Source organism: Ursus maritimus, unplaced genomic scaffold (genome assembly GCF_017311325.1).
Source record: "Ursus maritimus isolate PB19 unplaced genomic scaffold, ASM1731132v1 scaffold_17, whole genome shotgun sequence".
Lineage (NCBI taxonomy): Eukaryota > Metazoa > Chordata > Mammalia > Carnivora > Ursidae > Ursus > Ursus maritimus.
The window spans coordinates 51,978,588-51,993,745 of NW_024424119.1; the positions used below are offsets into that span (position 1 = coordinate 51,978,588).

A 15,158-nucleotide genomic window follows, 5' to 3' on the forward strand; every position below is an offset into this window, starting at 1 on the left:
CCCTTTCCCTTTTTGTAAATGCTACTTTGATGCAACTTTTGTGAAGGGGGTCTGTGGGCAGAGGAATGGGCTTTCAGGGAATAGGAACAGGGTCGGGCCGCTGGGCCCTGGGACCTTCCTGTTCTCAGGCCCTGAGTCAGAAGCTCTGGCTTTGGCTGACCTCCTTGCCCTGCCATGTACTGGGTCCTACCTGTGTAGACATCATGGTCTCTGTCCAGGGTGGTGAACTGCTTGCCGTTGTGCCAAGTGAAGGAGTCTCCAGCGTTGCCGTGGTAGCGCCCCAGCCGCAGCTTATAATACTCGCTCTCGGGCTCCAGGCGGAAGCTGGCGTATTCGGCAAAGACTTTGCGGCCAGACCAGTCCTCCATGGTCACCAGCAGTTTGTAGTTGCCTTGGTTCGTCAGCCAGTAGATGTTCTCCAGGCCCAGCCAGTACTCGCCATCGATGTTCCCAAACCCTTGCTGGGGAAAACGGAGGAGAGCATTCGTGAGGAACAGGCAGTGCCCTCAGCCAACAGGGCCCCACTGTCGGATGCTCAGCCCCGGACAGAGGAGACCAGAAATGGGTAGGGCCTAAGGCAGACCTGGGTTCCAGTCCCCACTTCTGTACTTGGCTGTGACTTGATGAGCCACGTCGCCTGTCTGAGCCTCAATCATGCGTCATTCAAGACTATTTAAAGAGTGCCTACTGTGTGCCAGGCACTGCGTGAACACAGGGGACACTGGGTCACCTTCCCTACAGGGTTGTTGTAGGAACGCACGTAATGTGGTAAACTGAGAGCCCAACACACAGTAGGCCTGCAACAAGAGTTCCTTGGACATATCCTTACCTTCTCTGAGCGTCAGCGTCCCTCTCTGGGAATGAGCTGTGTATGAGGGTCTTGTGTAAGCTCTAATGCACCAGACAGGAATGGGCCGACAAGTGTGTGCCGCATTCACCCGGGCTCCTTTCTAGGTCTAAAGTTAGTAATTTTGTTATTGTTTTTATGTGTAGTTTAAGGAGTCATCAGCCTGGTGGTGGCACTCAAAGACTTAAAAATAGGCTCATTGATGATAATAATAGCTAGTATTTAGTGAGCGAGTAGTATATTGGCACTATTCTTGGGACTTTACATAGGTTATTTTATTAATCCTTGTGCCAACTCTGAGCGCTAGGTACTATTATTATCCTCCCTAGAATGGGTGAACCAAGGTCCACAGAGGCCCAGGGTCACAGAGAGCCTGTGGGTGAGCCAGGATTTGAACCAGGAACCCAGTCTTAACAACTGTGCTCTCCTGCCTCAGAGAAAAAGGATATGGGCAGGAGGAGGAAGGGGTGATGGAGTGGGTCTTCAGGAACCTCTCAGTCAGGAAGCAGAGGAGAAAGAGAAGAAAGCAAAGACGTAGGTTGGGCAGGATGTAGGTTGGGAGCAGCCAGGACAGGCAGGGGCCGCGCAGGGCCATGTGTGGACGTAGGGTAGTTTGTAAGCTTCGGTGTCAGAGGCCTCGGCTCACTGCTCTGCCACCTCGTAGCTGTGCAACCCCAAGTGAGTTATTTCCCCTTTTCAGCTGTAACTTGGATCTATACTTGTATCTCTGTGCTGGGATTGGTGTGAAATTAAAGCAGGTAATGGACGGAAGCACTTGGCATGGCGCCTGGCACATGGTGGCATTCGGTGAACTAAGCTACTCTTGCCTCTGTCTAGAGGAGGGGGGTGGGTGTATGGCTGAGCCCAGCAGCCTTTCCTACCACCAGGATGAGCATTCAGCTTCCTGGGAATTAGGGCCCAAGTATTCCTGCAGTTCCCTACAACAGGCCCTTGGGACCTTCCCCTTCTGGGCTGTGAGAACAGGTCTTCCTCCTGGAAGCCCCAGCTGGGGGGAAGATGCTCCCCATGCCTGGGCTGGGGTGAGGGGCCACCCCATACCAGCATTTCGGAATCCCCACCTTGTCCATGAGCCTTGTGTGGTCTGCACACCTAAGTCGTATCTTGCAGCAGTTGCCAGTGGCAAGCAGGGAAGGGGCTGCTGCTCCCCACCAGCTCTGGTGGGTTTGCAGAAATGACCCTCAAGTATTTCTTGCGTGGGGCCACAAAGGCCCTGACAGGTCAGCATGCCCCTTCCCTCCAAGTGGTTCTCTCGCTGGTTGTCAGGCTCCAGGGGGTGGCCTAGTCACCTGTGGGCAGCACGGACAGGCCCTGGAGTCCTCACCTTATAGGTCTCCCAGTTCCTGAAGAAGTTGACAGAGCCGTCCAGGCGCCTCTGGATGACGGTCCAGCCCCCAGGGTCGTGTCTCTGGTCACACCACACCTGCATGAGGCGGTTGGTGTTCTCTGGCTTCACCAAGTAGATGGAGCTGGTATCGTGGCCATCCTCCAGGGCCTGCAGGCAGTCTCTCCACGGACCTGGGGATACAGAGGTGTGCACGTCACAGACTCCCTGTAGTCTGGCATGGAGTCCTGCTTTTGCCTGCCCCGCCCCCCCCCCGGGCTGTACCCCCAAGCAGGCACAGCCTCCTGCAGGGCTCCAGCTGGGAGCCATAGGCCTGCGGTGTGAGGGGACCAACTTTAGTTTTGTAAGTTTGAGAAATAATGTGATAGAAAGGTAAGAGCCCAGGGCTAGCGGTCAGGGTGCCTGAATTCCTGGCCCAGTTTTAGCTCTGACTCCATCACAGTGTGATTTGGGCCAGCTTCCTTACCTCTGCAAACTCTCAGTTTCCCTGGTTTGTAGAAGGGAGGTCATATTTACCTCACTCAAGGTTGTAGGGATTGTGAGATCATCTGTGTGGAGTTCCTGCACTGATTTTTCTTTGAGGCTGGTCATAGTGTGCAAGGAGATGTGCCTGACAACATGCTGCAGGGAGGATCAGAGTGTGGGTCCGCTCCGCCCCAGGCAGGGAGGTAGGGGCTACTGCCCTCCCGAGTCCGAGGGCTGAGGTCGGCCCGCGCCACCTGTGTTCTGACTGCACACTTGCCGTTCCAGTGGCAGTGCTCAGGGACAGTTGCGGTCTTCAGTGATGAACTACCACGGCGTCACGGTGCTGAAGCCGTGACCAAAATTCGGCCACATAGCCAGAGGTTTCGGGATCTTTTTGAGATTCAGACACTGGCCTCCAAACAGCTTTTTTGAGGGGGACTGGTCCTATTCAGCCCAGTTTGTGTATTTGCCAAAGGAAGCCCATGCAGGCCAGAGGCTCAGAGCTCACACGTTCCGAGGTCACTGGTGTATAAGCAGGTCTGCGGATGTGAAGGATGATGTCCAGGAAGCCTCCCGGTCTGTGGCTCTCTCTGAAACTGAGACCAGATGGGTTCTGTGATTTTCTGGGACTTCACTGAGCCTGGGCAGCCCAGTCAGAAGGAATGGGTGGTGCTGGGAGTCTTAGCAGACGCCATAAGCCCCTCACCACCCCGACCCCACCTCTCCTAGCGGTTTCCTGGATGTCGGTCTCATCAGCAAGAAGGTTGAAACTGGAGTCTCCAAGGTCCAAAGAAGGTAGGTTCTTCCTTATTGATTCAGGAACCTTCAGAAGTTTTTCAGGACCTAGCCATTGAACTATATATTTTAAAAAATAAAATAAAATTGCCACAATTTGCTTCAGCTTCTCTTCGAAATAGTCCTCAAACCAAGAATGGTTAAGACCAAACGTGCTAAGAAAGTTCCATCTTGTTCTTTCTATGAATGTGTGTGTTTATCCGAACAACTATTTATTGAGCCCCCGCCCTGGCAGGTACTGAGCTGGGTAGTGGAAGCCTAGGGCAGGGTGGGGGCTGCTCTGATGCCCAGCAAGGGTGAGCTGACCTCGCCAGCCTTCTTTCCGTTTGAATTCCAGTGCGTTCCTGTCCTTCTCTTCACGTCAGGGAGGGGTATCGGTGGCAGGTGTCCTCAGCTGAGTGATCAAACTTCTCAAATTCTTTCCTGGTTGTAGTTGGGCTTGTTTAGTCCATACATGATGGTTAAATGAGAAAAGTTTGGGTTTGGGGGGTTTTGCTAGACAGCTCAGGTGGGCTTCTCCTGAGCCCTTGCACTGTGTTTGAGCACCCCCCCCCAGGAACCTCATGGGAGGGCAGGAGTGGTGTTGCTCACCCCTCTCTGCCCCCAGTGCCGAATAAAGCACCCCGAAGAAAGGTCTGCATGTGTGTTTTCCACTGACAATTAGCCCAGGGTAACTGCTTCCCTCTTTACCTTGTGCCTCCTTCGTCCTGGGGAAGGGGAGGCTGGACCTCCAGAAAGAGCGTTCAGGAAAGAGAAAAAGGTTTTGCTTGTGTTCAGCCCCCAGCCCCAGGGACCAAAGCAGAGAATGAGAGTCTGTCCCTGACAGCTGGAGCAGAGCACGCAGCAGGCGTGGGAGGGCTCCCAGCTCTTTCCCACGTCAGAAGCACAGCAGAGGCCGTTTGATGGGAATGCTGGTGACAGAAGGTCCGGCAGAGGCCTGTAAAACATATCCACCCCCCCCCCAAACGAGCAGCCAGCCCTTTTACTGCAGGGCCACGTGGGGCTCTGGTGGGGTTCTCAGAGGGACAGTCTGGCTTTGAAGGAGGCACCATGTGGGGAGAGGTTTTGGAGGCCACTGGGAGAGTGGGGGGTCCGTCTCAGACTTCCACCCTGAGCAGCTTTTGTGGGTGCCATCAGTTGTTCAGCTTTATCATTGACATTTCTACAAAAAGCTTTTTTTTTTTTTTAGATTTTATTTATTTATTTGAGAGAGAGCAACAGCCTGATCTGGGGGGTGGAGAGGCAGAGGGAGAGGGACAAGCAGACTCCCCACTGAGCAGGGAGCCTGATGCGTGGCTCAGTCCCAGGACCCTGAGATCGTGACCTGAGCCAAAGTCAGACGCTTAACCAACTGAGCCACCCAGGCATCCCAAGGGGTCTTTTTAAAAGCAAGTATTTTAGGGGCACTTGGGTGGCTCAGTTGGTTAAGTGTCCAACTCTTGGTTTCAGCTCAGGTTGTGATCTCCCAGTGGTGAGATCAAGCCCCGTGTCATGCTCCACACTCAGTGCGGAGTCTGCTAGAGATTCTTTCCCCTTCTCTCCCCCCACCCCTCCTCCTGCTCATGCACGCTCTTCCTCTCTCTCTCTCAAATAAATAATCTTTAAAAATAAAAGAAAGGCAAGTGTTTTAAAATGTGAGGTAGCTGGTAGTCACCCATTTGACAGATGAGGAAATGGGAGTATGGGGACATTAGGTGACACCCCCGAGGTCACTTGGCTTATAAGGGACAGATCCAGTGTCAGAACGCAGGTGGTCTGGGTGGTCCAGAGCCCACAGTCTGAAGCTCTCTTCTTTTTCCCCAACCAGAGTGAACTCCAGGGCCCAGGCTGACTTATCCCTGTGTCCCTAGGACTATTTTTAATCTTTTCCAGATGGCCAGGTTTAAAAAATAAAAATGTACACTTCTTTGTTAAGATATGAATACCTTTCCAAAACCATTATTGGTGATATTTCTTCCTTGTCTACCTTTTGGTGTCCTTTGCCCATTTTCAACTATTTTAGTATGTTCTTAAATGCAGGATTCCCCCCCCTTTTTTTAATCTTTAGGGCAAATCAGGTAAATCTTTCATTTAAGGCTTTTAGGTATGGCGTCCTCTCTAGAATCATGGAGCAGGAATAAACTAGTAAAGAGGGATTTAGTATTTTCTGTTGTTACAAAAAAATTCTCCGTGTCCCCTTCGCTCTGCACTTGAGATGATACTCAGGACCCATCAGCTTCTATCAGCAGCAGCCACGTTTCCAGACAGTCTTTCCTCGGAAACCCTTGCGGAGCAGGGTGCGAACAGACCTCTTGCGCTGAAACACGCCCTTTTCTTACAGTAAAGGCACCCGCGGCCAAGGTCAGAAAATTAAATGACAGACGAAAACGAGTCAGACAGAACCCTTAGCATGGAAAAACTGGCAGCAGTAAAACGATCAAGAAGCAGAAGGTGCGGCAGTAAGACTCTCCCATGGCTCCCTGAAAATGGCTGGTTCAGAATGTCCTACTTTGCTGAGAAATCTGTAACCGAGGTAAATACAGGAGTCAGGAGCCCTTGGCGCAAATCTTGTGGCTTCGTCGCCTCACAATGTGTCCTTGGGAAGCTCCTTGAGCCTCAGTTTCTTCTTTCGTACACAGGGGGAATGAACCCACCTGTTCTGGGGGCCTCAGGAGTACAAGAGCACCCAGCGTGAGGCCCACCAGGGCAGGTGCCAGCTTGGGTTCTCTCGTTCTTTCCCGCGCTGGATGAAAGCTGCTGGTTTTGACATTGTCCACTCTCCACATACCCGCAACCGCATACACACAAGTATGTTACTGTCATTGATTTTGAATTTGCAAGACTAAATGCATGATGATTTACTTTCTGGTAGATGTTTTCCACAAAGCACATTTAAAAAGTCACAGCTTCAGTGGAGAGACCCCCAAAGATATACTGAAATGAAGAATGGAAATCTTTTTTGTCAATGAAACTGCATTTTCGGTGTGCAGTGGGCAGGGCTCTCCCTTTGGAACCATGCAAAGTGCCCAGGCAATATTTCGCTTGGCTCCTCTTCTGAAATGGCAGCATTGCCCAGAGTACCAGGCCAACACTAACTCAGCAGCACCAAGGCTCCGAGTGGAGTAGCGCCCGACCTCATCTCTATAAAGACCATATTTACACTCTCGGCAGAGCTATAGCCGGAACGTTCCATGTGAAGGGAAGTGCAGTCGCCATGGCTGAGCTGAGTCCGCGTGGTTCCTTAGAGAAGCAACACAGGGTGCGGAAAGCACCCAGGACCTAGAGTCAGGAGGCCTCAAGAAGAAGGGGTATTGGCAGTGGGAACACCAAGTATATAGGTCTTGGGTCCCCAAACCCCAAGGTCAAATGCGGTGAGTGTTGGAGTGATCAGCTTTGGGTGCCTGAGTCCCTTCCCTGCTTCTTCCCCCTCTCTGGGGTTCTTGTACACAAGGAACATAGCCACTAGGAAACCAGATGACTGATGCCATGCTCAGTATTCCCAATGAGGTTCCTGGCAAAGCTGGGTTGGAGCCTGCAGCCAGGCCAGACCGACACATAACTGCCTAGTTTCCTCTCTGGGTCTGGGGCAGACTAGCTCAGCCTGACCTGCCCACTCACGTCCCATGGAGAAATGGGTTTACCAGCTATATCAGTTGTCAGTGTAGCCACCCCTCCCTTCTAGGGAAACGTGGCCCTGTGAATATCTGACCAAGCCTGCTGGCTGCACCCCCGAGGCCAGGAGCTAAGAAGTGAGCAGACGGTGATGGCTTTTCTCCCTGGCTTTTCTTCCTGAGGCATGCAGAGAGGAGCAGAGTCCTTCCTGGCCATCAGCTGGGACCAGACCTCATGGCTGGCCAGCAGTCTGACTGGCCTCTTTGACCTGTAAGCCCAAGTCTCGGACTTGACCCTCTGAGGCTGTGCAGCGGCCCTGTGGCCTGTGGGAAATGTTCTAGGGATGCTTTAGTTTGTACGTGGGCACTGGGGAGAGGCTTCTGTGATAGTACCAAGACACGCTGCTTTTTCGTGAGAACGGTATACTGTTTTCAATTATTCTCACTGACGATCTGTCTCCAAAAAGTCTTTTTGCCACTCCCTTAAACGTTTTTCTAACAGGAGAAATGACTAGTTGTTGAAATTGGATCTGGAATTTCCTATCCAAATTAATCCATCTGAGAGCCAGGGCACGTGGACTGCTTAGGTGTGAGCCTTGTTCTGGCCAGTATCAGGACTTGCTGGGTGTCCTGTGCGAGGGCAGGAGAGCAGACATCTAGGGAGGGGGTTGGCGAGGAAGGATTACGTGTGCTGCTTGAGCCTCATTTATCCAGAAGGCTTGGGGAAATAATATTTTGTGAACATATTTATTCTATGTCAATCACCACTTTTCATTGAACCAGATTACAAAACAATAACAGGAACAGCTGGTATATTCCCAAAGGCATTTCAAGTTCCTATAGGGCCTGAGAGCTGACGTCATGGTTATCATTTCTGGTCCTTCTGGGGAAAGGGTCCAAACGCTGTTGAGGCCATTTTAGTCCACAGATGACAGGCATAATGCCTGGGGCCAAAGAGCTTTTCAGGAGTTTATGAAAGTGTTTGAGGCCTAAAAAAATTTACTGGCTCTAAAATTTGAAAAGAAAACTGCAAAATCAAAATTTATAAGTATGTAATTAAATTTCTACAAAGTGAAACATCTTGTCAACTTCATTAATTGTTAAATTTAGTCTTCATAAAAATGTTATTACTTTTGAAAACAATTTGTAGGTTAGGTAGACTTCCCAAGAATTCCTGAACATGTCTGATGTTTGCCGAGAAATCAGAGCCAGCCGTAAATTAATTGCGTTACTCTTGGCCAAATAATTTCAAAAGCGAAATTTAAAAAAATCCTTTCAAATTTTTTACAGTAAAAGTTACATTAGATGTGTGTATTTCAGTGGGTGTGATATACTCTGAGACCTCCTAAGTAAGAGCTCCCAGAGCCCTCGAGGAGCTTAAAGGGTCCTGTTTCTGCTGGTTTGACCTTAGGATAAACAGATATTACAGGATTGCTTCCCAAAGAATGCTTTCAAAAGCATTGTCCCCACTCCTGGGTTTCCATCACTACCTTTGGGCAGAAGAAAAAAAACGGGCTTTAAAGCAATTTAAAGGAGAAAAGGGGTGAGCCCTACAGGGACTGTGGTGGGCTCACTGTGTGCAGAGATGAACTGGCTCACTGTGGCTCCTGGGACTGGTGGGGGTGAAGCCCTGGGGCTCCCTGGGTTCAGCGGTCAGTGGCGCCTGAGGCTGCCTGGGAGAGGGAGGCTCCTGGACGTAGAGGTGGGCAGCGTAGGAAGGCTCCCCGGATATAGCGATAAGAATGAATAAGCCTCTCTCAGGCCAGAGATTGATGGTGTGGTTCTGCAAGCACATCGTGGAAGGCTTGTCAGACCCACGGTTGCAACCCACGGGTATTGGACAGGTGGCGTGCCTGTGGTCTGCCAGCCATGAACCCTCTCTAAGAAAGGGAATCAGCCTATGGGCTTGCGCTTAGAGAACCTATGTTGGCCTTCACCGATCACATTTTAATCTTTCAAATGCTCACAAACCCCTCTTTGTAATCTTCTCTATGATTTTACTGGGGCTTAAGCCAAGTGATATATAATTTCTAGTGTCTTATTCTTTCTTTTTCTGAAAAGAGGGCATTTGCCTAGCACCAAGCCTAGTCTTCATGGTTTCTGGATGATTGCTGGCAGTGGTTCTGAGAGCTTATCTGCTATGCCCTCGGTCTCCTTATCTCCTCCTCTGGGAAGTCCTCCTGAACCCCAGAAGAGTTACTTAATCCTCCTCAGGGTTCCCATAATGCTTGATATATTTATCTCTACTGGAATATGGTAAGAATGATGACTGCCATGTATGTAGAGCCTTTCGCCGGCCAGATGTCTTCCATGCGCTTTCATTCCATCCTCACGAGCTCCTGCAACAGTGAGCAGACTAAGTCCCAGAGAGACCGCATCACTGGAAGGGGGAGGCTCTGGGGTTAGAACTCCCATCTGCCTTCTGGCCCTGCTTCTCCCTGCTGCACTGTCTGAGTTGGGTTGCGTCTTGTCGTCAGTCTCTGGGATCCTTCTGGGCAGGAGCCTCGGGCGTGATCGTGTGTCTGTCTTGCCAGTCTCCACCCGAGAATGCGTCACTTCGTGCCCCACATGCCTCCCCCCATCTCCATCTCCTCACCATCGTGAGCCGTGTGCCCTTTGTCACCTTCATTCTGTTCTTTCCAGTTTGAGAATCAATGATAAGTCTGTCTGGAAACAGGGGCCCCACAGCAGAGGATAATCAGGATCAAACCCGAACCTGGGAGAGTCTGGACAGTCTGTCGTAGAAAGTCGGCACGTTCTATCTTGGAATAGGGCCAGCTGATTGGATTTTCTGTTCTTTTGAATGTGACTCTAGACAGACCACCTAAGATATCTTCATTTCAACAGTTAGAGGGTGTTTTTTGTTTTTAAAAATATTATATTTGTCATTTAACTCAAGTCTTCTTTTGCTTAGCACAATTTCTCTGTATACACAGTAATTCTAACTTATTCTATTAAAAATCTGTTCAAGGAAAATCACTCATTCATTTGAAAAAAGGATTGCATAGACCAGTCCAGGTCCTGGGCTGCCCGGGCTCAGGTTGAGGTCCAGAGCCAGGATCGTCAGGCTTCTTGTGAGTGTGCTCTTCCTCAGTCCTCACAGGGGTAGCTGAAGGGGAGACGTTACTTCCACAGCAAGCGCGCTCCCCACTGCACTCAGCCAACCTGACCACCTTCGTTGTACACACCAAGTCGTGTGATGCTAACTTCGTTCTGCTTTATCACTTGTTTTTTTCTGGGGGAGCATGTCAGTGTTCCGACTCAGTCTGCTACGTAAATGTACCACAACAATCATCTGTGTGGCTAGGGAGCTGGCTGCAGAGGCCTGAGCTCCAGCGTTTTCCAGATAAGTTTCAGTTTGCCAAGTGCCAAACTGTTGGGATTTCCAGGCCACAGATGCCAGATCACCACTTTAAATAGTAACAAGTTGATAGTCTATCCCTTGGGACTGTAAAGAGCCTGAGCATTTAGCTGAATGTCTTCCTTGGAAAATGCCCGAGTAATAGCGGGAGAGCTAGCCATCACTCTCAAAAGGCTGTGATCCATTCCCCGAGGTATCCGAGGAGAAAAGAGAAAGCAAAGCTAGGAGGAAGTTGACCCACCTTGAACTCGAGTGGCTCTTGTTTATGAAGAAGCTAGCAAAGAATGCTCTTTGAAATATCACTGGATTACGTAGTTTGTAATGAATTTGAGAATCTTATTTTGTTCCACAATAACATTTCAGGAACAAGACAGCACAGTACAGTGAAAACAGCACAGGCTCTGGAGGCAAGAGAGCTGGGTTGGGTTTTCCATCAGCTTCCGAGAACTGAAAGGCAGAGCCCGTGGTGGCTACAGCCACCCTCACTCACATCCCCACAAATCCCAGATGCTCCTCCAACCACCCCCGCTCCCGAGCTTCAGGCTCGGAAGCCCAGTCGCCAGAGCTGGTCTGCACCCACCTGGATCGACAATTGGTTGACCTCCAGAAGGAGTGGAAGCCACAGTGTAATGTATCTTATTGTCTATTTTAATTTTAATTTTTTTAAAGATTGTATTTATTTATTTGACAGAGAGAGACAGCCAGTGAGAGAGGGAACACAAGCAGGGGGAGTGGGAGAGGAAGAAGCAGGCTCCTAGCAGAGGAGCCTGATGTGGGGCTCGATCCCAGAACGCCTGGATTATGCCCTGAGCCGAAGGCAGACACTTAACGACTACACCACCCAGACGCCCCTTATTGTCTATTTTAAAACCACAATCTAACATAACATATTTCCTACCTCACAGGGGGAGATAAAATACAGGAGGGAAAAGCCATCTAGGAAAACACTCTTGTTCAAGGTGTCTGCCATAGGATATCTGTTGGGAGGGATGGGAGGTCTCTGTGTTAGCAGTGAAACAATGTGGTTGCCACCTGGTGTGGCCCCAAGAACAGATCACATCTGCTGATTTTTATATATTTAGAATTAGCGTCTTTAAAGAAATTAGGCCTTTAGATTTTGCGGGATGTTAAAATGCTGAATACAAATACACCCAGAGAATTTTTTCAGATTCGAGACAAATTAAAAACCTGATTTATCTGCAACTTTAGTTGGGTCCATTTACTGGCAGTCAGGTGCACGTTACGTTTTCTGTTGGGAGAGCTCAGTTGTTTTAGACATTCTGCAGTATGATCCTAACTCAGTTCTGTTTTATCTTTCTCCCTCTCTCCCTCTCTCCCTCTCCCTTTCTCTCTCACTCTCTCTCTCTGTCTTTTGGGGGGGGGGGCATCTCAGGGTTGTGATATAGTCTACTGCACAAGTCACCACGACAGTCCATTTGTGTGCCTGGGGAGCCAGTACAGATGGTTGGTTCGGTTGGTTCCTCGCAGGCCTGAGTAAGGGGGCAGCACGATATTGATGAGTTTGCAGCGACAATGTCTTGCTCTGTTAGAACTGTGCGAGTTCTAATAACAAATCCACTAAATCCACACCTCTGTTCCCAGAGCTCTTTTACAAGGAGCCGCTTGGAACCCAGTACATGAAATAGTGATGGAGGGTCACGTCCCAGGCAGCTGGCACCTGGGGCCAAGTCAAGCATTTATAGAGTGATTTTCACACCAGTTCCCCTCCAGCCTTTCCATGGAAACGTGCAGTATCCCAGAATGGTTAAGACAGACTTGGGCTTGAGCCTTGGCTAAGCCACTTACTAGCTGTGTAGTCTTGGCTGAGTTACTTAACCTCTCTGAACCTCGACATCCTGGAAGTTACAAGTCCAGGGACTGAACTTGGCTGTGCTACTGACAGGCTCTGGGATGATAAGGTCTCTAACAAGCTCTTTTTTTATTTTATGGTCCCTTCTTTATCCACTGAGAGACAAACTGAGCTGATTATGTTCTCTGGAGAGAAAACAGTTAGAAATGCCTACTCCTTTTGCTTTTTAAGGATTTGTTTCAGGCATGGCCTTGCTGTGGCAGCTCGTCCTAACACTGTCTTTCCTCCCCTGATCTCTCTCGAGGATGGGTGCCATGGCAGGAGGGCTGGCCTGTGCGTGGCTGGCCTGTGCAGAGCCGAGGGACAGTGTCCCAGGCCTCCCAGACCATCTTGGGAGGAGGCCAGTGCTGAGGCCCCATCCTGTCCATTCCTGTGCCTTTTTGTGACCCCTGCAGCCTTCCTCTTTAGCAGACCTGATTGATGCACGTGTACATATGTGTGTGTTGAGGGCACACACATGGAGAAGGAGGTCAGGGGATGTGTGAGTAAGTGGAGAGGAAAAGAGGAAGGGTGGGTAACAGCAGCCGGATCGCCGGGAGAAAGGGCCACAGCTGGGCCCTTTGGCCTTGGCCTCGTCACAACATCGTCCTAACTGAAGTGCCCCAGGTCTGGCCAGACCTGACAGAGGCAGGACAGAACCCACGTCAGACACCAGGGAAGCCAAGAGCTGCCTGGGCCTCTCTCCCTCAGGCTCTCGGGCCTGGGGCCAGCCTGTTACTGTCTGGCTGGGAACGAGCTGGTGAGTGCAGCTCCAGATAAGCGGCCATGGCTCCCTCAGTCCCCTGGAGAAGGGTGTGCTGTGGGCTGAGCAGCCCAGACGATGAGGAAAAGAGCGGATGGCTCTGAGGTTACGGGGATGAAAGATTTAGAAGTTGCCGAGTCATGCACACAAAGGTGTTTCTGGCAGAGTGATGTCTTTGGGAACAAAAGATCTTGTGGGTAAGAGCACAGAACAAGGTTCTGTCTTTCAGGTTCAGAACCTGCCGGCAGGCTCTCCGAACAGGCCTGATAAGAGCTCCCTGCCGATTGGCTGAGAGAGGCCATCTGCCTTTTCCTCCCAGTGTCGTCCAGGCCCCGGAAAAGCCCGGGCCCTCCCTGCCCATTCAGTTTCCACAGCCAGGTCTGGCTGCTAACACCGTGGGTGGGGGCTCAGTGGGGAGGCCAGTCACAGGGAATCTGTTACCAACAATCACTTCCAACATTTGGGAGAACTTTGCTTAAAAAAAAAAAAAAAAAGAAAAGGGTAAATTATAGTGCATTTGTCATGTCCACAGAAGGTCACTCCACTGCCTCCCATGTCGGGGTGCTTCCTTAAGTGAGAGAGAAAGTGGGTTGGGTGTGTGCAGGGGCCTTGGAATGCACACAGCCCATGCCGGACTGTGACTGTGAAGAAGCAGGGGAGCCAAACCATTTGAGGTGCCAGAAGTAGGGTCATGATCCCGGGACTTTGCACAGACTCCTCTCCATCAAGGACCTACTAGTAACCCTGTTTCCCAGCTCCTCGGTCCGTCTGGTAAACCCTTACAAATCATTCAAGATGCAACCCAGAAGTCCCGTCTCTGTCCAGCTTCTCCCTTCTAGTCCAGGCAGACTCAGTCACGCGTGCCACCATAGTGTCCCCGGAGCCCCACATTCACTGCTCTGCAAGGCACTTAACACACCATGGTATTACCACAGTGACTGTACAGCCCATGATTTTCACTGCATTCCTGCTTTCAGGTACTTTGTTATGTGGGTCCCATCAATTCTTACAATATTCTGGAAATTTTGGCCTTGACAAATGTTCCCCCTCAGAGAAATCCTTCATCAGATCTGATGTACCAATTTTGGGGGATAGAGCTAGTAGGCACTGGACAGATCCTAGTGCATTCATGCATCTGCCACCTCCCCCAGACTGAGTCCCTGGAGGTCAGGACCAGAGTTGTCACTGGTTCCCCCAAGCCTGGCTCGGGGATTGGCACAGAGTAGGTGCACATCTGTGGTTGGCTGCCCCACGTGACATAGTATCACATGCACTGAGTTTCCACAACAACCCTGCAGTATTATAACTCCTGTCCCCATTTTACAGAGGGGAAAATTGCAGCTCAGGGAGCTAAGTAACTTCCTCACAAGCAAACCATTACTAAAAGGTAGGTGCAAACCTAGGTCTTTCTTTTTTCTTTTTTTAAGATTTTATTTATTTACTTGAGAGAGAGAAGGTGTGTGTACAAGCAGGGGGAGAGGCAAGCAGAGGGAGAGGGAGAAGCAGGCCCCCCACTGGGCAAGGAGCCTGATGCGCGGCTCGATCCCAGGACCCTGGGATCATGACCTGAGCTGAAGACAGACGCTTAACCGACTGAGCCACACGAGTGCCCCAACCTAAGTCTTTCTTCCCACACTAGATACCTTTCAGCTCAGTTCAAGCTCAGGGATCCTGAAATTATTGACTCAGAAATCAGAGCTGCTTAAGCGAGAGGAGGTCTGCTGGGTAACACTGATGTCAGCCAGACGTTAGGAGTATGACATTCAGTGGAGTCTTCGTTTGGTGCCCAGGGGCATGTTTTACCCTCTGGGCGTTCCATCAAGACACAGTGCACGCTCTGCCCCCCCTTTTGGAGCTTCCGATTTAAAACAGACACATGTACAGATGAGCCAGTCATTCGCTGTAGAATGCCAGCACTAGAAAGGGACTGTGTATTTATTTCAGTCTCCTTGCTTTAAGATAAAGAAACCAAAACGGAAGGATACCGAGAGCTGCCAGCTATGGAGACTTTGCATGGGCCCAGAACCACTCCAGGCACTTTTTCTTTCTTTTCCTTGCAGTATTCCATCTCCTCTTTGGGTAGGCATTGTTTTAGTCTATCCCTAGTTGACAGATTGAAACAGGG

General features: G+C 50.4%; 2 protein-coding genes across 8 annotated transcripts in view; one reads left to right on the plus strand and one right to left on the minus strand.

Annotated features, from left to right (window-relative positions):
• The window catches only part of RALGPS1 (Ral GEF with PH domain and SH3 binding motif 1), a 252,288-nt gene that overhangs the window by 117,147 nt on the left and 119,983 nt on the right, over positions 1–15,158 (plus strand). The gene's annotated exons all lie outside the window — the stretch shown is intronic.
• The window catches only part of ANGPTL2 (angiopoietin like 2), a 35,433-nt gene that overhangs the window by 3,959 nt on the left and 16,316 nt on the right, over positions 1–15,158 (minus strand). For all 3 annotated transcript variants that reach the window (XM_040631915.1, XM_008698749.2, XM_040631914.1), the window contains exons 3-4: positions 2,190–2,383; positions 191–461 (exon numbers count right to left, since the gene is read on the minus strand). In XM_040631915.1, the coding sequence (XP_040487849.1) occupies positions 191–461; positions 2,190–2,383 (465 nt within the window). The remainder of the gene's footprint in view (positions 1–190; positions 462–2,189; positions 2,384–15,158) is intronic.